Raw genomic sequence first — 26,616 nt, 5'->3', positions numbered from 1 at the left:
CTGTGTCTCAATTTCTGCCCTGCAAACGGATTCATCTGTACCATTTTTCTAGGTTCCACATATATGCGTTAATATACGATACTTGTTTTTCTCTTTCTGACTTACTTCACTCTGTATGACAGTCTCTAGATCCATCCACGTCTCAACAAATGACCCAATTTCGTTCCTTTTCATGGCTGAGTAATATTCCATTGTATATATCCATTTGTCTGTCGATGGGCATTTAGGTTGCTTCCATGACCTGGCTATTGTAAATAGTGCTGCAATGAATATTCGGGTGCATGTGTCTTTTTGAATTATGGTTTTCTCTGGGTATATGCCCAGTACTGGGATTGCTGGATCATATGGTAATTCTCTTTTTAGTTTTTTAAGGAACCTCCATACTGTTCTCCATAGTGGCTGTATCAATTTACATTCCCACCAACAGTGCAAGAGTGTTCCCTTTTCTTCACACCCTCTCCAGCATTTGTTGTTTGTAGATTTTCTGATGATGCCCATTCTAACTGGTGTGAGGTGATACCTCATTGTAGTTTTGATTTGCATTTCTCTAATAATTAGTGATGTTGAGCAGCTTTTCATGTGCTTCTTGGCCATCTGTATGTCTTCTTTGGAGAAATGTCTACTTAAGTCTTCTGCCCATTTTTGGATTGGGTTGTTCTTTTCTCTTTTGATATTGAGCTGCAAAAGCTGCTTGTATACTTTGGAGATTAATCCTTTGTCCATTGATTCATTTGCAACTATTTTCTCCCATTCTGAGGGTTGCCTTTTCATCTTGTTTATGGTTTCCTTTGCTGTGCAAAAGCTTTGAAGTTTCATTAGGTCCCATTTGTTTATTTTTGTTTTTACTTTCATTACTCTAAGAGGTGGATCAAAAAAGATCTGGAAACAGAAGCTTTAAATGACACAATAGACCAGATAGATTTAATTGATATTTATAAGACATTCCATCCAAAAACAGCAGGTTACACTTTCTTCTCAAGTGAGTACGGAACATCCTCCAGGATAGATCACATCTTGGGTCACAAATCAAGCCTGAGTAAATTTAAGGAAATTGAAGTCACATCAAGCATCTTTTCTGACCACAATGCTATGAGATTAGAAATCAATTACAGGGAAAAAAATGTAAACAACACAAACACATGGAGGCTAAACAATATGTTACTAAATAACCAAGAGATCACTGAAGAAATCAAAGAGAAAATCAAAAAATACCTAGAGACAAATGACAACAAAAACACGACAATCCAAAACCTATGGGCTGCAGCAAAAGAAGTTCTAATAGGGAAGTTTATAGCTATACAAGCCTACCTAAAGAAACAAGAAAAATCTCAAATCAACAATCTAACGTTACCCCTAAAGGAACTAGAGAAAGAAGAACAAACAAAACCCAAAGTTAGCAGAAGGAAAGAAATCATAAAGATCAGAGCAGAAATAAATGAAATAGAAACAAAGAAAACAGTAGCAAAGATCAATAAAACCAAAAGCTGGTTCTTTGAGAAGATAAACAAAATTGATAAACCATTAGCCAGACTCATCAAGAAAAAGAGGGAGAGGACTCAAATCAATAAAATTAGAAATGAAAAAGGAGAAGTTACAACAGACACTGCAGAAATACAAAGCATCCTAAGAGACTACTACCAGCAACTCTATGCCAATAAAATGGACAACCTGGAAGAAAAGGACAAATTCTTAGAAAGGTATAACCTTCCAAGACTGAACCAGGAAGAAAGAGAAAATATGAGCAGACCAATCACAAGCAATGAAATTGAAACTGTGATTAAAAATCTTCCAACAAACAAAAGCCCAGGACCAGATGGCTTCACAGGTGAATTCTATCAAACATTTAGAGAAGAGCTAACACCCATCCTTCTCAAACTCTTCCAAAAAATTGCAGAGGAAGGAACATTCCCAAACTCATTCTATGAGGCCACCATCACCCTGATACCAAAACCAGACAAAGATAATACAAAAAAAGAAAACTACAGACCAATATCACTGATGAATATAGATGCAAAAATCCTCAACAAAATACTAGCAAACAGAATCCAACAACACGTTAAAAGGATCATACACCATGATCAAGTGGGATTTATCCCAGGGATGCAAGGATTCTTCAATATACACAAATCAATCAATATGATACATCATATTAACAAATTGAAGAATAAAAACCATATGATCATCTCAATAGATGCAGAAAAACTTTTGACAAAATTCAACACCCATTTATGATAAAAACTCTCCAGAAAGTGGGCACAGAGGGAACCTACCTCAACATCATAAAGGCAATATACAACAAATCCACAGCAAACATCACTCTCAACAGTGAAAAACGGAAAGAATTTCCTCTAAGATCAGGAACAAGACAAGGATGTCCATTCTCACCACTATTACTCAACATAGTTTTGGAAGTCCTAGCCATGGCAATCAGAGAAGAAAAAGAAATAAAAGGAATACAAGTTGGAAAAGAAGAAGTAAAACTGTCACTGTTTGCAGATAACATGATACTATACATAGATAATCCTAAAGATGTCACCAGAAAACTACTAGAGCTAATCAATGAATTTGGTAAAGTTGCAGGATACAAAATTAATGCACAGAAGTCTCTTGCATTCCTATATACTAATGATGACAAATCTGAAAGAGAAATTAATGAAACACTCCCATTTACCATTGCAACAAAAAGAATAAAATACCTAGAAATAAACCTACCTAGGGAGACAAAAGACCTGTATGCAGAAAACTATAAGACACTGATGAAAGAAATTAAAGATGATACCAACAGATGGAGAGGTATACCATGTTCTTGGATTGGAAGAATCAATATTGTGAAAATGACTATACTACCCAAAGTAATCCACAGATTCAATGCAATCCCTATCAAATTACCAATGGCACTTTTTACAGAACTAGAACAAAAAATCTTAAAATTTGTATGGAGACACAAAAGACTCCAAATCACCAAAGCAGTTTTGAGGGAAAAAAAAGGAGGTGGAGGGATCAGACTTCCTGACTTCAGACAACACTACAAAGCTACAGTAATCAAGACAATATGGTACTGGCACAAAACAGAAACATAGATCCATGGAACAAGATAGAAAGCCCAGAGATAAACCCACGCACTTATGGTTAACTAATCTATGACAAGGGAGGCAAAAATATACTATGGAGAAAAGACAGTCTCTTCAATAAGTGGTGCTGGGAAAACTGGACAGCTACATATAAAAGAATGAAATTAGAACACTGCCTAACACCATACACAAAAGTAAGCTCAAAATGGATTAGAGACCTAAATATAAGACCGGACACTATAAAACTCTTAGAGGAAAACATAGGAAGAACACTTTTTGACATAAATCACAGCAAAATCTTTTTTGATCCACCTCATAGAGTAATGGAAATAAAAACAAAAATAAACAAATGGGACCTAATGAAACCTAAAATTTTTGCACAGCAAAGGAAACTACAAACAGGATGAAAAGACAACTCCCAGAATGGGAGAAAATATTTGCAAACAAATCAATGTACAAAGGATTAATCTCCACATATATAAACAGCTCACGCAGCTCAATATTAAAAAAACAAACAACCCAATCCAAAAATGGGCAGAAGACCTAAATAGACATTTCTCCAAAGAAGACATACAGATGGCCCAGAAGCACATGAAAAGATGCTCAACATCACTAATTATTAGAGAAAGGCAAATCAAAACTACAACGAGGTATCACCTCACACCAGTTAGAATGGGCATCATCAGAAAATCTACAAACAACAAATGCTGGAGAGGGTGTGGAGAAAAGGGAACCCTCTTGCACTGTTGGTGGGAATGTAAATTGATACAGCCACTATGGAGAACAGTATGGAGGTTCCTTAAAAAACTAAAAAGAGAATTACCATATGATCCAGCAATCCCAGTACTGGGCATATACCCAGAGAAAACCATAATTCAAAAAGACACATGCACCCGAATATTCATTGCAGCACTATTTACAATAGCCAGGTCATGGAAGCAACCTAAATGCCCATCGACAGACAAATGGAAAAAGAAGTTGTGGTACATATATACAATGGAATATTACTCAGCCATGAAAAGGAACGAAATTGGGTCATTTGTTGAGACGTGGATGGATCTAGAGACTGTCATACAGAGTGAAGTAAGTCAGAAAGAGAATAACAAGTATTGTATATTAATGCATGTATGTGGAACCTAGAAAAATGGTACAGATGAATCAGTTTGCAGGGCAGAAATTGAGACACAGATGTAGAGAACAAACGTATGGACACCAAGGTGGGAAAGTGGCGGTGGGGTGGTGGTGGTGGTGTGATGAACTGGGCGATTGGGATGGACATGTATACACTGATGTGTATAAAATTGATGACTAATAAGAACCTGCTGTATAAAAAAATAAATAAAATAAAATTCAAAAAAAATCTTCTGTTTCCTTATTTATTTTCATTTTGGATGATCTGTCCATTGGTGTAAGTGAGGTGTTAAAGTCCCCCACTCTTATTGTGTTACTGTCGATATCCTGTTTTATAGCTGTTAGCAGTTGCCTTATGTATTGAGGTGCTCCTATGTTGGGTGCATATATATTTATAATTGTTACATGTTCTTCTTGGATTGATCCCTTGATCATTATGTAGTGTCCTTCCTTGTCTCTTGTAACATTCTTTATTTTAAAGTCTCTTTTATCTGATATGAGTATTGCCAGTCTAGCTTTCTTTTGATTTCCATTTGCATGGAATATCTTTTTCCATCCCCTCACTTTCAGTCTGTATGTGTCCCTAGGTCTGAAGAGGGTCTCTTGTAGACAGCATATATATGGGTCTTGTTTTTGTATCCATTCAACAAGCCTGTGTCTTTTTGTTGGAGCATTTAATCCATTTACGTTTAAGGTAATTATTGATATGTATGTTCCTATGACCATTTTCTTAATTGTTTTGGGGTTTTTTTTGTGGGTCCTTTTCTTCTCTTGTGTTTCCCACTTAGAGAAGTTCCTTTAGCATTTGTTGTAGAGCTGGTTTGGTGGTGCTGAATTCTCTTAGCTTTTGCTTGTCTGTAAAGCTTTTGATTTCTTCATCAAATCGGAATGAGATCCTTGCCGTGTAGGGTAATCTTGGTTGTAGGTTCTTCCCTTTCATCTCTTTAAGTATATTATGCCTCTCCCTTGTGGCTTGTAGAGTTTCTGCTGAGAAATCAGCTGTTAACCTTATGGGAGTTCCCTTGTATGTTGTTTGTCATTTTTCCCTTGCTGCTTTCAATAATTTTTCTTTGTCTTTAATTTTTGCCAACTTGATTACTATGTGTCTTGGCATGTTTCTCCTTGGGTTTATCCTGTATGGGACTCACTGCGCTTCCTGGACTTGGGTGGCTATTTCCTTTCCCATATTAGGGAAGTTTTCGACTATAATCTCTTCAAATATTTTCTCGGGTCCTTTCTCTCTCTTCTCCTTCTGGGACCCCTATGATGCGAATGTTGTTGCGTTTAATGTTGTCCCAGAGGTCTCTTAGGCTGTCTTCATTTCTTTTCATTCTTTTTTCTTTATTCTGTTCCACAGCAGTGAATTCCACCATTCTGTCTTCCAGGTCACTTATCGGTTCTTCTGCCTCAGTTATTCTGCTATTGATTCCTTCTAGTGTACTTTTCATTTCAGTTATTGTATTGTTCATCTCTGTTTGTTTGTTCTTTAATTCTTCTAGGTCTTTGTTAAACATTTCTTGCATCTTCTCGATCTTTGCCTCCATTCTTTTTCCGAGGTCCTGGATCATCTTCATTATCATTATTCTGAATTCTTTTTCTGGAAGGTTGCCTATCTCCACTTCATTTAGTTGCTTTTCTGGGGTTTTATCTTGTTCCTTCATCTGGTACATAGCCCTCTGCCTTTTCATCTTGTGTATCTTTCTGTGAATGTGGTTTTTGTTCCACAGGCTGCAGGATTGTAGTTCTTTTTGCTTCTGCTGTCTGCCCTCTGGTAGATGAGGCTATCTAAGAGGCTTGTGCAAGTTTCCTGATCCTGTTAGTCTTCTGAAAGAAAAAATTGTACTTTTTTACTAGTTTTTAAATTTTTATTTAATTTGTTTCATTTTTTGTCTGTAGATATCTCTCTATTTTTCTATGTAAATCTCCCTTTTATTTGTTTTGTTTGTTCTGAAATGCTTTCTTAATTACTAATATTATCTTTTTCCTTCCTTTTTTACTCACTAATGTGTTTAAGTCTAAAAACATATGTCTGAGTATATCTTCAGCTATGTCCATGGGTTTTATTATGAAGCATTTACCTTCTTATTATGTTTTAAATTCTTTTCAGTTTTAGTTTTTTCTTCATCTTTGACTTAAGGAATTATTTGGGAGAGTCTCATAATTTCAAAATAATACAATTTGTTTTCTTAGTCCCTGATTTTTGATTTGTAGGTTTAGAAGTTTGTGATCACAGATTAAGTCCTGTAAATTCTCTAATTTTTGGAATTTATTAAAGTTTTTCTGGGAGCCAAAACAATAAAAAAAAATGTCCAGGTACATAATATATAGTTGATGTTGTGAGTATTGGCTGTTAATAGCTCACAGCTTTCCCCTTTTTAGAGAACTGCTCTGGCCAAATGGAGGTGCCTCACTAAGGAGAATATGTGCCTCTCTCTCTGCCCCCCCCTCCCCCACTTAGGGATCAGCAACAGGTAATGACTGAGTTACACAGAGTACAAAGGGCCAACCCCCTTTTGTCAAGGCAGAACCAGCAATGTGGTGCAGCTCCTGCTCCAGGGCTCCAGGATGAACCTAAACTCCAGCTGAGAGCACATGCTTTGCATAGCTCCTTCCTATCTGGCTTTCCTTTCTCTATTCCTCCTCAAAACACTCCCTCAATGTTTCAGACCCTGTTCTGGGGAAGCTAACTGTTTCAAGAGCTGTCATAAAAAACTGCCACAAGCTGGGAGGCTTAAAAAAGCAGACATTAATTCTCTCATAGTTCTGGAGGCTAGAAGTTTGAAATCAAGGTACCATCAGGGCCATGCTCTTTGAAGGCTCTAGGGGAGAATCAGTTCCATGTTCTTCTCTCAGCTTCCAGTGTTGCTTGCAGTTCTTGCCATTTCTTGACTTGTAGACACATCACTCCAATTTCTGCCTCTGTTGTCACATAGATATGTTCTCCTCTCTGTATAGGGCTGTCTTGTATCGCTTGTTCACTCCTTATGAGGACATCACTCATTTAAGCTAAGGGACCACATTACTCCAATATGACCTCATCTTAACTTACATTTTAATTATATCTGTAAAGACCATATTTCCAAATAAGGTCAGATTCACAGGTATCAGCAGGTAGGAACTTTACATATCTTTTCTGAGGACACAGTTCAACCCTAAACACTGACCTAACACATCAGATGAAAGTGAGTATTCTCTATCTTAGGGCATGTCCTTCTTTCTGCCTGTAACTGCTAAATCAAGTTTTTAAAAAATATTATTAAAATTCTCCATATCTTGCTTATTTTTTGCCTTTTTTAAGACTCCATAAAAGAACCATTAAAATCTCTTAATTTAATTATGATTTATCAGGTTCTTTTATTTTTAGGAATTTTTACTTTATGTATGACTGTGACTATTGGATGCATAAAGATTTACTGTTGTTATACCCCCTTCAAGTTCTATCTCTACTATTAAACAGTATTTTTCTTTGTTTTGTCTAATACTTTTAAACTTGGAAATCTGCTTTTTCTTATATCAATACTGCTTTACTTGCTGTTATTTAATATACAAAATTTGATGATTGTTTTACCTTCTTTATGAACTGTATCCTTTGTTCTTATGTGAAATTGTGTTAGTTAGCTCAACCTGCCATAACAACATACCATACACTGGGTGGCTTAAACAACAGTGATTTATTTTCTTATAGTTCTGGTGGCTAGAAGCCCCAGATCAAGGTCTGGAAGGGCTGGTTTCTGTTGAGAGCTCTCTTCCTGGCTTGCAGACTGCCGGCTTTGTCCAGTGTCCTCATATGGCCTATCCTCAATGTGTAGGCCTGTGGTGGGGGCGGGGGGGCGGGAATCATTCTCTTTTCCGCTACTTATAAGGCCACTAATTCTATCAGGTTAGGGCCTCACGCTTATGACTCCATTTAATCTTTTTTATTTTTCTAATGTATTTATTTTATTTATTTATTTTTGGCTGAGTTGGGTCTTTGTTGCTCTGCATGGGCTTTCTCTAGTTGAGGTGAGTGAGGGCTACTCTTTGTTGTGGAGCACGGGCTTCTCATGGTGGTGGCTTCTCTTGTTGCAGAGCATGGGCTCTAGGCACCCGGGCTTCAGGAGTTGTGGCTTGTGGGCTCTGGAGTGTGGGCTCAGTAGTTGTGGCGCATGGGTTTAGCTGCTCCGCGGCATGTGGGATCTTCCTGGACCAGGGCTCGAACCCATGTCCCCTTAATTGGCAGGTGGATTCTTAACCACTGCACCACCAGGGAAGCCCTCCATTTAATCTTAATTACCTCCAATGTCCTAATCTCCAAATATAGTCACAATGGGGATTAGAACTTCAACATATTAATTTGCGAGGGGACACAATTAAGTCCATAGCAGATATCATTCCTTTTCTATTTAATGCTTTTGGCCTTGAAATTTACTTTGTCTAATATTAGTATTGACATTGCCTTTTTGCTCGTATTTCTGTGGTATATCTTTGACTAAAATTTCAAACTTAACTGAACTTTAACTCCTACTTTTCTTGTCTTTTGGTTTTCAGTGTGTATTCTCAAAGTCACATGTAGCTGGCTTTTATTTGTTAAACAAGCCAATTCATGTTTAATGAGTGGTACTTAATATAGCTGATTATATTCTATACAATCTAGTATTTATTTTAATTTTTTTGTTTGCACGACCAATTCCCCTTCCTCACTTGTTAATTTAGAAATGTTACTGTGCTTTTCCATTTCATTGCTGGTTACTTTCCACTTTCTATTAGACGTACAAAAATCTTGACTTCTCTCTTTTATAATTCCAATTCCCCTCCTCCACTAAGATGAATCCTTTAGAACTAGGTCAGTCAAACCATGGCCTTGGGGTCAAATCTGCCCTACCATCTGATTTTTACGGCTCACATGCTAAGAAGGGTTTTTACTTTTTAGACGGTTGATAAAGAAATCAGAAGAAGAATAACTTTTCATGATATATGAGAATTAAATAAAATTAAACTTTCAGTTACATAAATAAAGTTTCGTTAGAACACTGCCACACTTATTTTGTTACTTATTGTCCCTGACTATTTTTGTACTTTGATGGCAGAGTTGAGTAGTTGTGACAGAGACTGCATGGTTTGCAAGGCTGATAATATTTACTGTCCAGCCCTTTACACTTTGCTGACCTATGATTAAGAACATTCTAATATCCTCTGGTTGACCCAACTCTCTAGAATGTGTCCTTAGAAGGCTTTGCTTGTGCTTGTAAACTGGGATACAAATAAAAAGTTTAGCTGTATTTTTAATTTTTTAGCTGTCCTACCAAAGTATAGTTCTTACTATAGAATAAATTTCCTCAAAGAAAAATAAAAAGATAATGTATTTCCTATAATTAATGTATAGACTATTTTTCTTTATTTCCAAAATGGAATGACTCTCTAAGGTTAATATTTCTCATATGAATTTAAAAAATGATTTCTCAGCACTCTCTGCACAAATCAGTCTGGATAGTCTGTCCTTTTGATGGTTAGATGATCCACCCTCATCGTTGTCTGTGGGAAGCAACAGACTTTCTTTTTTGATTACGAATGGAAAGTGTGGCTTAGTGCTTCCCATACTGGTTATACTAGTTCCCTGCCTTGCTAAGTAGGAAAATGGCCTAGTGGGTGGGTAGAGAACCACAAGTTTCCAGTTATGCCTTGCACTAAAATAAAAATATAAAAAATTGTGCATGGTAGTTAAATTAGCAAGGAAAGAAACTGAGAAGAGATTTCAGGAAACTTTAGTCAGACACTTAGCATAGTTAAGCTTTAACAAACCTTCTGGTAATATGTGTTCATGTATGCGAAGAAGGGAAGAGAACATGTAAATTCAAATGGACACTAAGACAGGAAAAAATAAGTAGATAAGTAGCGTAAGCAAAAATATTAAAAGGGACTACGAAAGTCCTAAAGTGGGAGGCAAGACATCTGATCAGAAGAAGTATAAAAAAATAGGCAGAAGTTAGCAAAAAGAGATTAAATTTGGGGATGAATAGTATTTAATAATAAATGTGGACTTGAGAAATAATTCAGTGTTTCTGACTCAAAGAAGGTAGAAACAGGTGATTAAAACTTTTAAAAGAAAAAAAAGTAATCTAGGGAGTATAGTGGAGAGCAGAAATTGCTAAAATATATGCTCAATTCTTTAGGAAAACAGGTTCTGCATAAAGAAGTTGGAGGTGGAGAGGGAGCTTTCCACGATGGGTCAGATGTTTTACATACACTTTCCCTTTCGGTCTTCACGGCAACAACAGAAGTAGTGATCACCGATCATTGATCAGTGATAAGTAGCAATCACTGTTACAATCATTTTTACCTTTGAGAAAACTGAGGCTGCAGACACTAGTCACTTTGCCCAAAGTCACACAGCTAGTAAGGTCTGGAAGCTAAAATGAGATATGTATCTGTCAAATCTGCGATTTAAAACAAACAAACAAGCAAGCAAGCAAGCAAACAATCAAACAAACCTATATCACATTGCTGCTCAAAAGAAATGAATTCAGAAGAGAACTGAGGTGGAATGCAGCTGGAGGAATGTTTGGCACATTTGGCCCCAGGCACCACTTCCAGCGTTTGTGAAAGCAACATATTGGTGGGGCTGAGATCTGGATTGCAGGAGGTGAAAGTAAGAGCAGCAGAGAAAGTCAGAGGCAGCGGGGCAGGCCACTTATTTAAGAATTGCAGGAGCAAAAAAGCACAGTAAATTATCAAAACTATTTAATATTGAGTTTTCTTAATTCATTTTTTGATAATATCTAGAAAGATAGGTCAAGTCATGGTCCCAAAAGGAAAGTATTCACTCTCTAAAATGGCTAGATTTAAAAGTTCTGATTTCTCAACTGTTGTTTTGTAAACCAACCCACGTACTGGATAATTCCCAAGAGTTTCTAAAAAATCAATGAGCTGAGATAGCTCAATTTCCCGACACGTAATCTGTAAGGACCTTTTATTATGTGTTTTCTTTAAGGTTGTTTTACTAAGGATGACATCAGACGACAGCATTGACCCTTCTATTTAAGGTGCTGATGCATTTAGGACTGAACCTTTATATTTCTTGTGATGTCTGACAACAGAAACCGATCATATAGAATTTTTTTTTTAATGAAGAAAAAAAAGAAGATATCATTTAATTTTGATTTTGGGAAAAATTTCTCTATTGATTTTGGGGAAGGTTTCCTGCTGACATTCCTAGAGTTAACTGAATTTTCAGTAATTTGCTACTAGTACTGACTATACTTGCTGAAGCTGCTGCTAATGAATATTTTATAAAGCAGGAGGAAGATATTAGGTCTCAATTTGGAGGTCTGCCAAGTCTAAATTTCTCACCTTGATGTTGTAACTCAGCTCCAGTCCCACTTTTTCAGCTGCCTGAGGCAATCTCCAACTGAATATCCCATTATTAACTTAAATTCAACAAGTGCAAAATCAAGCTTAGTATTTTAGTCTTCAAATTCTTCCTGCTGACTTTATTTTTGCTAGGAGGACCATTGATCTGGTTACTCAGACTCAGACTTTCAACTGCAATCATAGGAGCTGCAATCATAGGGCTTCCTTTTAGGCATGGTGCGGTGAAGAGCTTAGCTAACATATGGATTTAATTCTCACCCAAACCCTGTGAGGTAGGTACCAGAACTATCATTACTGTACTTTAAGATGGGGAAGCTGCAGCTTAGTGGGGTTGGTGATTTATTTAAGATCACTTAACTAGTGACTGGGATGGAAGGACTCAGATCTGAGGCTGCAAACATCAGAGCTTGAAACTTTCAACCACCTTTTCACTTGGCCTTAATTACCTCTGACTCCTTCCTCTTTGCCTGATTATGTAGACTTTGTCCCTAAAATGCTCATACAACTGTCTTCTCCTTTCCATTTCAATGGCACCGCTGAGTTCAGCCCCTCATTACCTGTCACCTCTCCTCAGTGGTCTTCCTGCTCTTTACTGAAGCATTCATCTTCTTAAAGAGTCACTTCCTGTATACTATCAGCCTAATGAAAAGCCTTTGATGGCTACCCATGGTCTGAGTGTCATTTTCGTACTCAGACATTCAGGTTACCAATCTTAGTTCCAACCACTTATCTTCATGAACACTGTGTTTTATCCAGTCTAGACTTCTTCCTGTATTCTGAACTTCTGTGTCTGTTGAAATTCTACTTGTCACCTTCATAGTATAGATAAGTGCTTCTTCCTTCATGAAGCCTTCCCTGATTCCCTTAATTATATAAAGATATTCTGAACTTTTCTTATGAAAACATATTCTAGCCTGTACCATGGTCACTTGTACACTTATCACCCCTATAGGATCCTAGGTCCTCTAGGGTTGAACTCTGTGTCCTATTACCTTTTTGGTTGGTAATTATGTAGCATAGTACTATCAATGCTTGCGATTCTTTCTTGAAAAGTTAAGATGTATTACATTTTATTCTTAGGTGTTGTCAGGATATGTGGTCCATATACTCAAGATGTTTTCAATCTAGTAAGGGAAACAAAGCTCTTATTCAAAACTCAGCTAGAGAAGAATCAGGGGCTCAGCCATGAGAGTGATGAAAGAAGAGTGAGGATGGGAGGGGAGAAATGAATGGAGAAAGATTTAGAGAAAAGGTGAGACCTGCGTTTAATGCTGAAAATGGAAGGAAGCTGCTATAAGTGGAAGGAGGGTGTTCTGAGCTAGGCACAAGCATGAGTGAAGGCTGTGAGGAAGGGATGACACTTTAGGAACATCTATTGAGAAGAAAAAACACCAGGAAAGTTCAGTGGGTTTCCAAGTAAAACAATTCCCTCAAATTTAGTGTCATTTCTTTTTTCAAAAAATGTTTATCTTAAAATTGAGATATAATTGACAGAACATTGTATAATTTTAAGGTATACAGCATGTTAATTTGATACATTTATTGGTTGGAATAGGTGTTAGCTAACACATCTATCAAAATTTCCCAACACAAAGCTTTTTTAAATAATCAGCATTCCTCCAAGTTAGTTACAATTAGTAAGTTTTTACTATATATTCTTATGCTGTTATATAATTGCTAGAATTCATCATTGACTATCTGAATTACAGTACACAGCAATATGCTGGCAAACTGCTTCCTTTTTTTGATTTTTAACTGCCATCATATTGTAAGGTTTTGAATCCTTATACAGCCTAGGACAGATGGTAAGAAGTTATCTCATGGTTGAGGTTTTATAACTCTAAAAAATAAGGACATTTTTATAATGGACTTTCTACATACTAAAAAAATTTTCTTCATACTGATTTATTCATGCAAAATTGTTATATGATTTCCCCTGTTATTGTTCTAAGAGGGGAGATGTTCATAAATGTATAATGAATATATAAAACTCATTTATGTACTGTACTTATGATCTAATCCAGATTCAACACTGGCTATGAAGATTGACAAATCTTGGTTATGATAAATTATTACACAGACATATTCCCACTAAGGCACTAACAAAAAAAACAATGAAAATTGACTAATTCATTTTGAAACGCTACCTTAAAAGCCAGAACAAAGAGAAAAAAAGGGATTTAAAAAGTATACTTAAAAAAAAAATACACGTCATCTTGAGGGAAAAATAAGACATCAGTACATGACTATAAAGCACTGACTATTTTCCCATTTGTTAAGTTCATTTTGATATGAATTACACATCATTTTTTCCTTAGGACTATAGAGTTACTAATTTTCTCCATATGTGTACACTTCATCTTTGACCTTTAACAAATGTCCTCTAGGCAGACCACTTACCATCCAAGAACAATGTCACAGCACCATTTTACATGCACACAAAGGGCTGAAAACTCCATAAAAATAAATGATCCATGTTATAAGCTACATTAACCCACAGAATAATAAGCTATTGCAGCCCTGTAAATTTTAGTGCCATCCATTCAAAACCACACTGGGTCACTTTAGTATTAAATTCATAGGAACAAAATAGTAAATACACATGTTTTATCTGTTAAGCTGCCAGCTATATATTTTGTGTAAAAGTCTGTTAGCCTAGGAAACCTATTGAAAGGTGTATCAGGCAGTGTATATTTAAAGGCAGTGTCTCTTTCCAATACACGATTTTATGTTACAGATACACTTACTATTAAGCATCATGTATATTTAATATCACAAGCTCTACTTCAGTGCCCTAAAAAGCCTTTGTTCATTTTGTTGTTTCCATTATTGAAGAGCTAATATTTGGTTCTCCCACAATTTTGTAAAGTGCAGGCAACCCACAAGAGCTTCTAGTTTTAGCCAGCAGTCCTGTGGGACTACGATAATTGTTATGAAATCATTAATCCTACATTAGCAGTTTCAACTGTCAGGTACATATAACAATAATTGCAGTTAATGAATGCTGCTTAACTTATTAAATACAAAATGAAAACCAGTATTCTTTTATACACAGCACTGAGACAGAGTAACATTGATCATTTGTGTATACCACATTGAATATGCTACCGTCATTTATTGGTCAGGGTACATAGCCATATTTTTTAAGACTTCTCTTCATTAAAAAAATAATGCAGGGAATTCTAACTCTCTAATTAAAGTATAATTAAAATAATTAGTACCCAAAGCAATATTTAATAAGAATCTATGTCTATGAAAAAACAATCCAGCAGAACCAAGACTTAGTTCCTTCTTTGGATAAACAAGAGTCTTTCTTGTGCCAACTTCTCTCCCCCAAAGAGTAAGTATACTCTTTCATACTTACAAGAGCATGAAAAAGTCCCCAAACTTCCAATTGTTTGAAATATTAGTGTTGAGTCTTTCTCAAACGTCTGGGCAGTGAAACTTGTGTGCAAAGATACAGCCTATTTCTTGATTTAAAAAGTATGAACTAAATTTCTTGTTTTCAGTCACTCAGAGTAAACTGTGTAGACATTTGCAAGAGCAAAGAGAGAAGAATTTCTGAAAATGTAAGAGGCAAAGGTATCATTTTTAGGATCCCAGAGGCATCTGCTTCCAATCAGTATGCTCTGGCCAGTCAGTTGTCCAATGTGAACCATCACAATTAGCTTATATCGTGGAGTCATCAAGTCCTTGACCTGGGCTTTAATAACCTAGACATTAAAAGGAAAAAAAAGGTCCTCACTTAGTCACATTGAAAGGTAAGAGTTTTAATTTTCCTCATAAATATAGTGGAGTTAATTGAAGAAAACAGCATGATACATTTTGGATCCTTTCAGTAATTGTTGTAGAATGGTAGCTATAATTTCCTTCAAGCACTGTCCTCACAAGACAGGACATTTAGGGACAAAATGATAGCCCCAGCAAGAAATCTACATTTTCTAAGGCACATGGAAAAATGATAATCCAGAGAATAGAGTTCAATGGATTTATTACATTCTTTGAAAATCTATGTTGAGATGGCTTCCCTTCAAAGAACGTTGGCGTTTGAGTTATACCCTCTTGTTAATGTCTAACTAAGGGACCATACAGCTGGAGTCTCCTGTAATATGACTAATCGTGAATGCTTATTAGAGAGTTTGTAATAAAAAAGAAAGTAGAGAAAACCTGATGGAGTGCCAGCATTTTACTTGATAAAAATAGAAAGGTATTTAAAGGCCACAATGTTTGCATTTGATGGCATACAAAGAAGGTGCCTTGGGGAAGACAAAATGATTATTAAAATGTATTTTTTACAATAAAAATTTTAAATAAATGGGGAAGTTTTATACATTTCTTAGACAGAATACATGCAAGTGATGCACATAATAATTGTATTAGACAAAGGCTTTTTACACACACACAGACACACATAGAATATGACCTAATAAATATTTTTATAAAATAAAAATAAGCAGTTTTACTGCTACTGCAAATTAATTGCCTTCATCAAAAAGTAGGGGGTTGTAGTATGGAGGTTCCTTAAAAAACTACAAATAGAACTACCATACGACCCAGCAATCCCACTACTGGGCATATACCCTGAGAAAACCATAGGTCAAAAAGAGTCATGTACCAAAATGTTCATTGCAGCTCTATTTACAATAGCCAGGACATGGAAGCAACCTAAATGTCCATCGACAGATGAATGGATAAAGAAGATGTGGCATATATATACAATGGAATATTACTCAGCCATAAAAAGAAATGAAATGGAGGTATTTGTAATGAGGTGGATGGAGTTAGAGTCTGTCATACAGAGTGAAGTAAGTCAGAAAGAGAAAAACAAATACAGTATGCTAACACATATATACGGAATCTAAGGAAAAAAAAAAAAAAGCCATGAAGAACCTAGTGGCAAGACGGGAATAAAGACACAGACCTACTAGAGAATGGACTTGAGGATATGGGGAGGGGGTGGGGTGAGATGTGACAGGGTAAGAGAGTGTCATGGACATATATACACTACCGAATGTAAAATAGATAGCTAGTGGGAAGCAGCCGCATAGCACGGGGAGATCAGCTCGGTGCTTTGTGACCACCTAGAGGGGTGGGATGGGGAGGGTGGGAGGGAGGGAGATGCAAGAGGGAAGAGAAATGGGAACATATTGTATATGTATAACTGATTCACTTTGTTATAAAGCAGAAGCTAACACACCATTGTAAGGCAATTATACTTCAATAAAGATGTTTAAAAAAAAAAAAAAGTAGGGGGTTGTGCTTTCAGCAAATATTCTCATCATAATTAACACTTTGGGAAATCACACGCATACCTCAGAAATCGTTTTAGTCATCTGTCTACAGAGCTCTGGTTCATATTTTTCTTCTTGTAGGTAGTTAGTTAACACATCTTTCAGAATATGATTGACAATGACAACAGGAAAATTTCTGGTAGGACCTGAAAATACAGATGGAATTTCTTTCAAAGAAGTAATTTCAAATCACATCCATCGACCCCATGGCTTTATCGAAAGAGTATTGGAACATGGAGACATTTAATCTTTTGGATGGCCTCTACTGAAGGAAAAAAGGGGTCCCAGTTAGGTTTCCAGTCACGTTCTCTGGCCGAGGATGACAGGTTTGTGGACTCATCCATTTACCAGATACCTCAAGAGTGTGTTCTGTACCGTTGAGGTCTGACATTGAAAGTATCCTCCTTCCCAGTTCCTACTACTGATGACTTATTTCAGTGTCTCAGCATCTTTCTAACTGGCCCCCAGCTCTTACGTCTCTCACCTCCAATCTCTATAAAACTGCAGCTGGAGTGGTGACGCCCAGATCTTACCACGGTGCTTCCCTCAGCAAAGTCTAGGGTTCAGCCTACAGCCTCTTCTCCGACCACCACAGCTCTCCACACGAGCGCTGCTCCAGCCTCATGGACTTCATCTGTCCTTTCAAGAATGCATGTGTACATTTGCTCTTCCTTCCCCATCCTGTTTATCTGAGAAATACCCACACATGTTTCAAGGCCAGCTCAAATGTCTTCTTCTCCAGGTAGATTTCCTCCTCTCCTCAGGTGCAAATCATCCCTTTCTTCTCTGTACTCCCAGTGCACTGAGTCTCCACTGCTAGCGTGGCTCCTAATCCAGCTGATAATGGTTAAGGCATACTTGCCTTTCTCCCTTGAACTGGTAAGCTAGATCAGATTTCATCCTCCTCAGAGTCTAATACAATGCTAAAGTCATAAGAAATGTTTAAGGTATGATTTCTGAATTCAAATAGAATTAAACATTTTATCGATAATAACCATTGTACAGATAACAGCTACTTTTATTGAGCATTTTCTACAGGTCAGCCACCGTGTTAAGTATTTTATATTCATTACTTTATATGTATAATCTTCCAATAAATCTCTGGGGTGAATCTTACTGTTATCCTCATTTCACAGATGGGAAAACAGAGGTTTAAATATATTGAGTAACTTGCCTAGAATCACACAGTGGCAGGGCTGGGATGTACCCCCTGGTCTATCTGACTCGAGAGTTTAAATTCTTAACCACATTTAATCCACTTTCAGAGCAAAGCTTCAGCTGGATTTTATCCTGCACCCCAGGAATCTTACTTGTACCTCCCAGGAATATTAACCTCATCATCTCTCTGTCATTGCACAACATGTTTATGTGCCCAGAGCCTGGTGTACAGAGGCTCGATCATTATTTGCTGAGTTGACATGGATGAAGAATTATACCAATTCTATTTTTAATAGTCATCAGTATCTTTTAAGTGTTTATTTTTAATGACTGTATCAGTCAGGGTCTAAGGAAACATATGGCACATTAAAGTTAGGACATTCCAGGAGGATTTAATAAAGAGACGTCTTAGGAAGGTCTGAGCGGGATGAAAGAAATCATGAAGGAACGTCCAATCCCCCTAGGCTTGCGAAAGTGAGGGTGTTACCCCCATCCCAACCCCAGGCTTGAGGGGTCTGAGAAGGGAAGTAGATCCCAGAAGAGCCATGTGGAGAGGGCTCCATTAAGAGTAGCTTATGTCCTTCTGTTGATAGATGCAAACAGCCCAAGATGAGCCCAAAGGCAAGGGTTCACACTCCTCTCTTCCTGCTGAAGTTTCCCGATGGCTGAACTTAACCAGAAGGTGACAGCCCGTGCCTAGAGTTGAGTTAGGTCAGCCTCCTGGGGCTCAATTAATAGTATTTTTATTTTGATGATTATATATGGATTGTTCAATTAAATTTAAATCAGCCTGGGGAATGAATGTGGACAAGTAAAACAGAGACATCTGATACAATGAGTATGAAAATTAACCCCAGTATTTAGTCAGCAAGAATCCCTGTTCTACAGGAGAACGACAAGCAGTTATAAACCTATGAAGGGTTGGTCCTGGTTGCTCTTGCTTCATGGGGTCAGAGACAGGGCACCAGCCCCAGTAGGCAAGCTCCCAGATACCTACTGTGTCACCATCCTGTGGATGTTTTAGAAGATTTCCACTTGCATACGCTAGTGAAATGAGGCTAAATTTGAGAGTGGTTTCTCCCTTCCTACTTAAGAAATTAAAAAATGATACTACCAGCTTGGACTAAATTAAATAGACTATGTCCTTTAGATTGGTACCTCTCTTTTTCATTCCCTCCTACCAAGCACTCATATGGCATTTACCTTAACTTGACCTGTATCTTTCACATGGAACTTAATTCGGCCATGTATTATAGCGACCGTATGCATTGTTCCCTTCAGAAAATAGTAAATTCCTTCAGTGCATATATTTGTCCGCCTACGCCTAGTCCTCCTCGCTGTGATTTGGGAACAGCATCTCCCAAATGGAAGGAACTGGTCCTCTTCCCACTCTAACCATGTGGTTCTTTAGGCTCTACCATCATTTTCTTTGAGCCCAAGTCCAGATCATGGTTGATTGGCCCTTGATGGACTTGCCGCAAGCCAGGCCAATTAGAGTCCTTTCTTGGAATTTTTATTTTAAATTGGAGCTAGGAAAAAAAAAAAAAAGTCAGTCTCTTTTTGGTGTCAAAAGTTATGACATGTGACTCTCAGGAACTGCTGGAGGCTGTTTCTCATAGTGGGAAGGCAGCCAGGCCATGGTGAGAGAGGGAGCCTCACACAGTTTAGGGCTGGAAAGATGGGATCCTGGGGGCACCTGAGTCCCAGTTTCTAGTATCTCCCACTGTCCAGCTGCACCAATGCCCTTTCTGCACTTGGCTCAGGTTTGTCTTTTTAATCTCATTAACAAGATTCTATTCTGAAAAGAATTTTAAATATAGTAGTAAACTTTTCTTTTCTCACTTCTTCGTGACCTTGGCCCTATACAGCCAGAATTATCTATTGCCTTGCTCAGGCTGGGATGCTGAGAGGCAAAGAGAGAGAGTCAATATTCAGCATTTGACTTCCAAAACAAGCTCCCGAAGCTTTCAGAATCAACTAATGTGAATGCCTAAGCTTTTTTTCATTTCTTTTTTTTTTTAGAGCAAAGTTTTTTCTTTAGGAGGAAAAAATGCTTTTAGAAATCAAAAACAAAGATCTGAATAAGTATCAGGATGGAAAAAAAAAAAGAAAGAGAAACTTGTCCATAAAAATAAATTTAAGAGAGAATAGATAAACATTTGGTTATTTAATATATCTGTGTCTTAGCTTCCCAAATAGGGATAGTGATAAGAATGATCACATATTGTTTTTTGTTGGGATTAAATGAGACGAAGTATTTAAAATGCTCAGAACGGTGCCTGCCACACAAAATAGCCACTCATTAGAGCTTTGCTATTAAGAGTGTTGTAGCTGTTATTGTTGCCACCTTATTCTGAGCAAAGAGATAGGGATTGCTCTTGCTGAGAAGGCAGCAAGATGGAGAACAGTGTAAGGAGGGGTGTAGTGAGGCCTCCACAGGCGGGAAGGACCCTGTAGGGTGGAGCAAGGTCCGCCCTGAGAGACTGGCAGACTCTGTCCAACAGAGCATCTGGTGACAGGGCCCGCTCATCTCACTGGAGTTGAGTTCAAACGATGTCTCTCTCTCTGTCTTTAGATTCTATTTTTCAATAATTGGCTTCAGGTGGACTGTCTCGATGTGTCAGCAAAGATGGTCCCCTATAGCCCTTGCGTGATGTGGTGCTCACAGTCAGTGTTTTTAAAAAATCAGGTACCTCTATAGTCATTGCTCCAGAAAAAGTCCTGTGGAGAACTCATTCCATACTTAATAGGAAATTATGTTGGATGTCATAGAAGGCTTTTCTTCTTAGTGATCTAAGGTGAAGACCTAGAGTCAGTCAGTTTGAGAAGCAATAACATACTGAATGGGGAAGCAATTTAAATACAATAGTTCATTTAATTCTCACAGTATCCCTACGATGTGTGGACTATTATCCCTACTTGCAGATGAAGAAACTGAGATTCAAGGATGCTGAATCCCTTGCTCAAACATCATTTATTTAGGAATGGGCGAAATGAGTATTCAGATTCATATACATTGGACCCTACAGCCCGTATTTTCTTCTGTACTCATGTTTCAGTAATTAATTAATGGGAAGAGGTAAGTGGCTTTTATTGTGAGAAATATATTTTCATTCTTCCATTCCCCCTTTTTAAAAATTATGATTGGGCTTCCCTGGTGGCGCAGTGGTTGAGAATCTGCCTGCCAATGCGGGGGACACGGGTTCGAGCCCTGGTCTGGGAAGATCCCACATGCCGCGGAGCAACTAGGCCTGTGAGCCACAATTACTGAGCCTGCGCATCTGGAGCCTGTGCTCTGCAACGGGAGAGGCCGCGACAGTGAGAGGCCCGCGCACCGCGATGAAGAGTGGCCCCCACTCGCCGCAACTAGAGAAAGCCCTTGCACAGAAACGAAGACCCAGCACAGCCATAAAAAAAAAAAAAAAAAAAAAAAATTATGATTCATCTCATTCTTGGTGGCTGTAATTACTTAGATAAAGGGAGGACAAACATGCTAAACATTTAAGATGTGTTTACATGATGCATGTGAAAAAGTAAACACAGTGATACTGGTGATTGATTTTTTCTTCACTCTTCTGGTCAGTATTCATTGTGTAGATAGGAGAAAATCTTTGCCAAAGGCCCATAGACTATCTTCTTTCAGATGCAAAATAAACCCAGAAACAAGGGGAAGTGGAAATACATTTTTGATTATTAACAAAATAGCTAGTTAAATGCTTAAAAATGGATTGTCATGTATAAAAGACTTTAATCACAAAAGAATAATTCACATGACTTTTTGAAAGAAAATATGGAAAATACTTTATACTAAGCTATTTCTAAAATTACTTTTCTAACTTGCTTCAACACTCAGTACTTCTAAAACTGATTAGACAGTTTAGTTTATTTGGAGAAATGTTATGAAAATAGATCCTTTTGAAGAAGAAACACAGGGCTTCATATTTCAAATGCTTTATCTTGTGAAAATCAGATTCAAAGCCTTCCAGCATGCAGAGCCCAGAGTCATAGGCACCGAATGGCAAAGCTCTTTAGGTACAGGAAAACCTGACCCAAACTTAGTTTGCCTAACTGAAAAGTCTAAGAGTACACAGCTGGATGTAGGACTTGGTCTCAGGCTTCATGTGAGGGCAAGACGGCCAAAGCTGCCATAAGCCCTTATTCTTTCAAGTTTCAGGATATGAACTGCTTCTTCAACAGCCCAAACAACATTTTCTGAATTGAACCTCAAAGGCTTTGATGGCCTTGACCAAATCCCCAAATCAGTCACCGTTCCATCTCTGAAGCCAGTGTCAGCTTCAGCAGGATACTATGGACCAAAAGTGACAATGATGGCAGTGGTCGGGCTCCCCCAAAGGAAACTGGGTAAGGCTACCAGAAGGAGTATAAATGTATCTTGGTTGGCAGGAATATTAGTTGTCTACCATAGGCACTGTGAAAATACCAGTAGAAAGACTAATTATGGAGCCTTATAATCCATGTCGTCTTGGGGATTACTGTAGAAAACCGGCTAGAAGGCCTAATGGGATGTGCTGATGGTCTATAATTTTCCTGAGGTTAACTGACCACAGATGAAACCACTCTGGCCCATGGAGTCTTCCTTTGGTCACTGGTAAGTCTCTGCGGAATTTCTATACAGCAGTAATTATATATGGATCCAGATAATAGTGAGAAGGTACGCATTTAGAGGAAACAAGTAGTTCTATGAGGCAATGTGAATGGGGAATGATAGTCACTGCGGACTCCACCTGGAGTATAGGGGCAGGTGCAAAGATTTTTGTTTTCAAAGACCCAAAACCTCTGCGGGAAAGGTAAACATCTCTGTCAACAGGGGACGAGGAATCATTTGCCTTTGCCTTAAGGCTTTTTTTCTCCACCCATCAGCAACCTTGGTTGGTTTTGTCTGGTAAAACTTTAATGCATATCTCTTTCATTTAACTCAAGTAGATATAAAAAACTCCACAAGATAACCTGGAAATACCCAATGAACTCCTTAATTCAGTAATACGCACTACACCTCAGTGCCGCCTAGTGACTTGCTTGGTATTTAGAAAATACTGATAAAGAAAAGTAGGCAATGGATACTGGTCCCACTTTGCAGAGGAAGAAATTAAAGCAATACCAAATCACCCAATTAATTAAGATCCCTTATATTGTGCTAGCATTGAAGATAATGCCAGGTTATCAGATATTATTTTAAGTAAATATTACCCATGAAATTAGAAGTCTTAAATAGGACGGAGTGATAAAATAACACACCCAGTTGGTAGGTGTTTTCCATCTGAACTGCGAGGTGAGAGGCATCTTCACGCTGGCTAGGTTCATCCATATAAGACACTGTACTCAGAGAGCTAAAAGCAAGGAGAAAACAAATTTCAACAGTTACTATAACAATAATAGCAAAACACAATGTTGCTGTTAGCAAAAATGTGACAAAAGTTTTATGTTTTCTCTAAAAATATTTCAAGCAAGTCCCCTGTAAATATCCTGGTAATACATTTAAAGTCTAAAACATTTTAGAGATGGAAATATTACCAGTGTAGAGAAGTCACTTGGAGCAGGTCTCAATATAGTGGTTGAAGCCCAGTGCAGTGCCTGGGGCATTTGATTTTCACGAAAGTATTCATGGGTTGTTCCATCTGTGGGCTAACGGAGTAGGTACAGTCAGCCCTTCGCATCCAGGGATTCAACCAATCACGTATTTCAGTTGGTTAAATCCGCGGATGCGGAACCCATGGATATGGAGGGCCAACTGTACTGCGCCATTTTATGTAAGGGACTTGAGCGTCCACCGCTTTTGGTATCCATGGGGGCGCTCCCAGAACCAATGCTCAGCAGATACCGAGGGCCGACTGTACACGTTTCAAAAGCTATTGTCAATTGCATCTCTACTGCAGGTGCAAAAGTCTCTCCTCAAAGTGGACAGAACTCACAAAAGGGACTGGGGATTATGTGAGGAAGCTTAAAATGTTGGGCAACAAGCTCTTTACATACATGGGGGATTATAAGGAGTTTACTCCTTTCATGTACCTCATGAAATCCCTTTAGCAGAAAAAAGAAAAACGAGAAACTCATCTACATGATGAGAGAAACCGCAATTCACCCAAACTATAGTAATCAATAAGCATCAATCACCCTTTTCAACATTAAGAAAGGGTTTTGGCTTGGTTGCCAAGGCAATATAAGCTTATCCAGGTGCTGAACAGGAGACCCAAATGAAGAGTAACCCCTAAAGTCCCTCCAGCACTACTTAATCAGAGAAAATTCAGCCGTCACTAATGGCAGTCTCAGATCTCTACCCCAGTTCTCTCCACCTGTGAAACGGAGGTTAAGACAGATATCATTTCAAAGGAGATGATATAACAGTGTGTGTGTGTGTGTGTGCGTGTGTGTGTGTGTGTTTTCAGAGTGATTACTTTTATAAGCAGGCTAAGTTTTTGCTTTAATTAAATGAGAATGAGATATTTGTTCTTAATCTTTGGGGACTTTTTTTTCTCTCTGCAAGGAGTTTTAAATACTTAGTTCTGAGCTGTTGGGAGTTAGTGAGCTTCCTGCAAATTGCTATTTTAAGAAAATCACGGATATTATATTTTAAAAATCATTTAATACAATTTAAACAATAAATTAAGGTTTACCCACCCAGCCCAAGAAAGTGATGTAAGACATTATGGCTGCTTTTCCACAATGGATTTCTGGATTAGTGAGTTAGTCTTCATTCTTATAACACCTGCTTTCCTCAATTTTCTGCTGCCCTTTGAAGTAGCAACCAACCTACTTAGCCACGTTGGCTGCAGGTGTTGTGAGCAGCGCCAAAGATGGTAGCTTCTGCTTAGAAAAACCAATGTTACATAAGCCCCTTGATATTAAGATAAGCCAGCCTGCCCCAATATTGTATATGCTACTTTTTTTTTTTGCAAAATATTTTCCATCAATTGTCTCATTTTATCTTTAAAATACCCCCTTTAAGGAAGTAAAAGAGTCATTATTCTGCCCATTTCAGCGATAAAGGGAACTGGCAAAGTGCTTAACTGCATACACATACAAAAGGCAGACTTAGATTTCAAATACTCTATTTACCTCTGTAACAAAGTTTCATATATGATCATATCTGATAGAATGGAAATAGGGACAATGACTGCCTGAAATAATTAATTGCTGCAATTAAAACTTACTTGCACAAACATAAGAAGATGTTAATAAAACCCTATTTCTTTTCTGCTAAACGCCATATTAAAAACTCATAGAAGAAGTAGAGTTTGTACAAAACTCAAATTAGCAGAGTTAGAAGTCTAACACAAAGAAGCAAGTAATGATTTTTTGCTTTGGATACTATTGCTTTGGTATTGCCATGTTACTAAAAAAATGATATCCAGTGCAGTTTGTAATATTATCAGTATGATATTGGTAACTGTCATAAGGGCAGCTTCAAAACCCCACTGGCTGAAGATTGATGTGCAAATAGAAAGTTTTTAGAGTGAATTTTTTTTGAAATACTGAAGGTGATTTTGTGCAGTGCCTTTTTATTTCTACAGCAATCTGTAAACAGTGTATGCTCACTGTAAAAATTTCAAAGTGCACAGGAAAGTATAACGAACAAAGTAAAGTTATACAAAAAATTACTAACCTCAGTGATTATCTAACCACTCTTAATATTAAAAAAACTTTTCAGACATGATTTTACATATGGGATCTATTATAGATGCTGTTTTTTTTCAATCAGAAATATATAGCAGATAACTATGTCAATAAATAGTAATTTGCATCCATGTTTTAAATATCAAGACAGTATTTAATTTATGAACATACTGCATTTTATCTAAACAGGCCATTTAGGTTGTTTTCAATATTCCATCATTATAAAGAAAACTATAACGACCATTGTGGCAGGGACTGTCATTTGCTTTCCAATGTTGTTCTCTTCTTCCTTGGTAGCAGAACCAGAAGTTTGTGGGAATATTTCTCTCCAAATTGAAGACAAATGCTTGGACTCTTTAGTGCTACTGGGGCCATGTGGCTTATGAGCCAATAAGATATAAGTGGAAATTAGGGGTGAAAATTCTGAGAGAATTAATTCAACCAACTATGTCAACCAGCAGGGGCCTGTTCATGATTGGACCATGGATATGATGGCAAGAGCTCAGCAGCTATCTTGGATCTTGAGATGACCTTATGGATTATAGATCAGAAGCTAGAAGGCTAGTCCTTCTACACTTCTTTTATGTAAGAGAAAATATATTTCTATTTTGTTTAAGCCACTGTTTTTATTTTTTATAAAAAGATTTTTATAAGAAACATTAGATATAACTGATACAAATTTTAACTGATAACAGAGTTTGGAAGTGGGATGCTGCAAGTAATAGAGCACAAAACTTGGAGTTAATTTTGTGGAAGAGATGGGGCTTTGGGGAGTGAGATTTCAGAGATTTCAGATATATTGACCTGGCTTCCCTTATCAAGCAGAAGGAAAATATTTGGTTAGTCTATTGATTTCTGTACATTGGAAATCTGACCATGTATCAACCAAGACTATAATTTCATGTAAGTTATAGAAAAATTTTACTTTTTTAAAAACCCTATTTATGGTATTTTTTGAAACTGATATCTGATAGTTCTTATATTAG

The 26,616-nt window shown here is 37.5% G+C and overlaps 1 protein-coding gene across 1 annotated transcript in view; it reads right to left on the bottom strand.

The window, feature by feature from the left end:
• Window positions 1–13,055: 13,055 nt before the first annotated feature.
• Window positions 13,056–26,616, bottom strand: part of DYNLT5 (dynein light chain Tctex-type family member 5) — a 32,425-nt gene continuing 18,864 nt past the window's right edge. Inside the window, exons 3-5 of the mRNA XM_059899220.1 lie at window positions 23,255–23,346; window positions 16,862–16,986; window positions 13,056–15,262 (exon numbers count right to left, since the gene is read on the bottom strand). Of these exons, the coding sequence (XP_059755203.1) occupies window positions 15,059–15,262; window positions 16,862–16,986; window positions 23,255–23,346 (421 nt within the window). The 3' untranslated portion in view covers window positions 13,056–15,058. The remainder of the gene's footprint in view (window positions 15,263–16,861; window positions 16,987–23,254; window positions 23,347–26,616) is intronic.

This window comes from Balaenoptera ricei, chromosome 1 (genome assembly GCF_028023285.1).
Source record: "Balaenoptera ricei isolate mBalRic1 chromosome 1, mBalRic1.hap2, whole genome shotgun sequence".
Classification (NCBI taxonomy): domain Eukaryota; kingdom Metazoa; phylum Chordata; class Mammalia; order Artiodactyla; family Balaenopteridae; genus Balaenoptera; species Balaenoptera ricei.
Note: the sequence above shows the minus strand (reverse complement) of the source record. Positions and strands in the feature narration are given on the sequence as shown.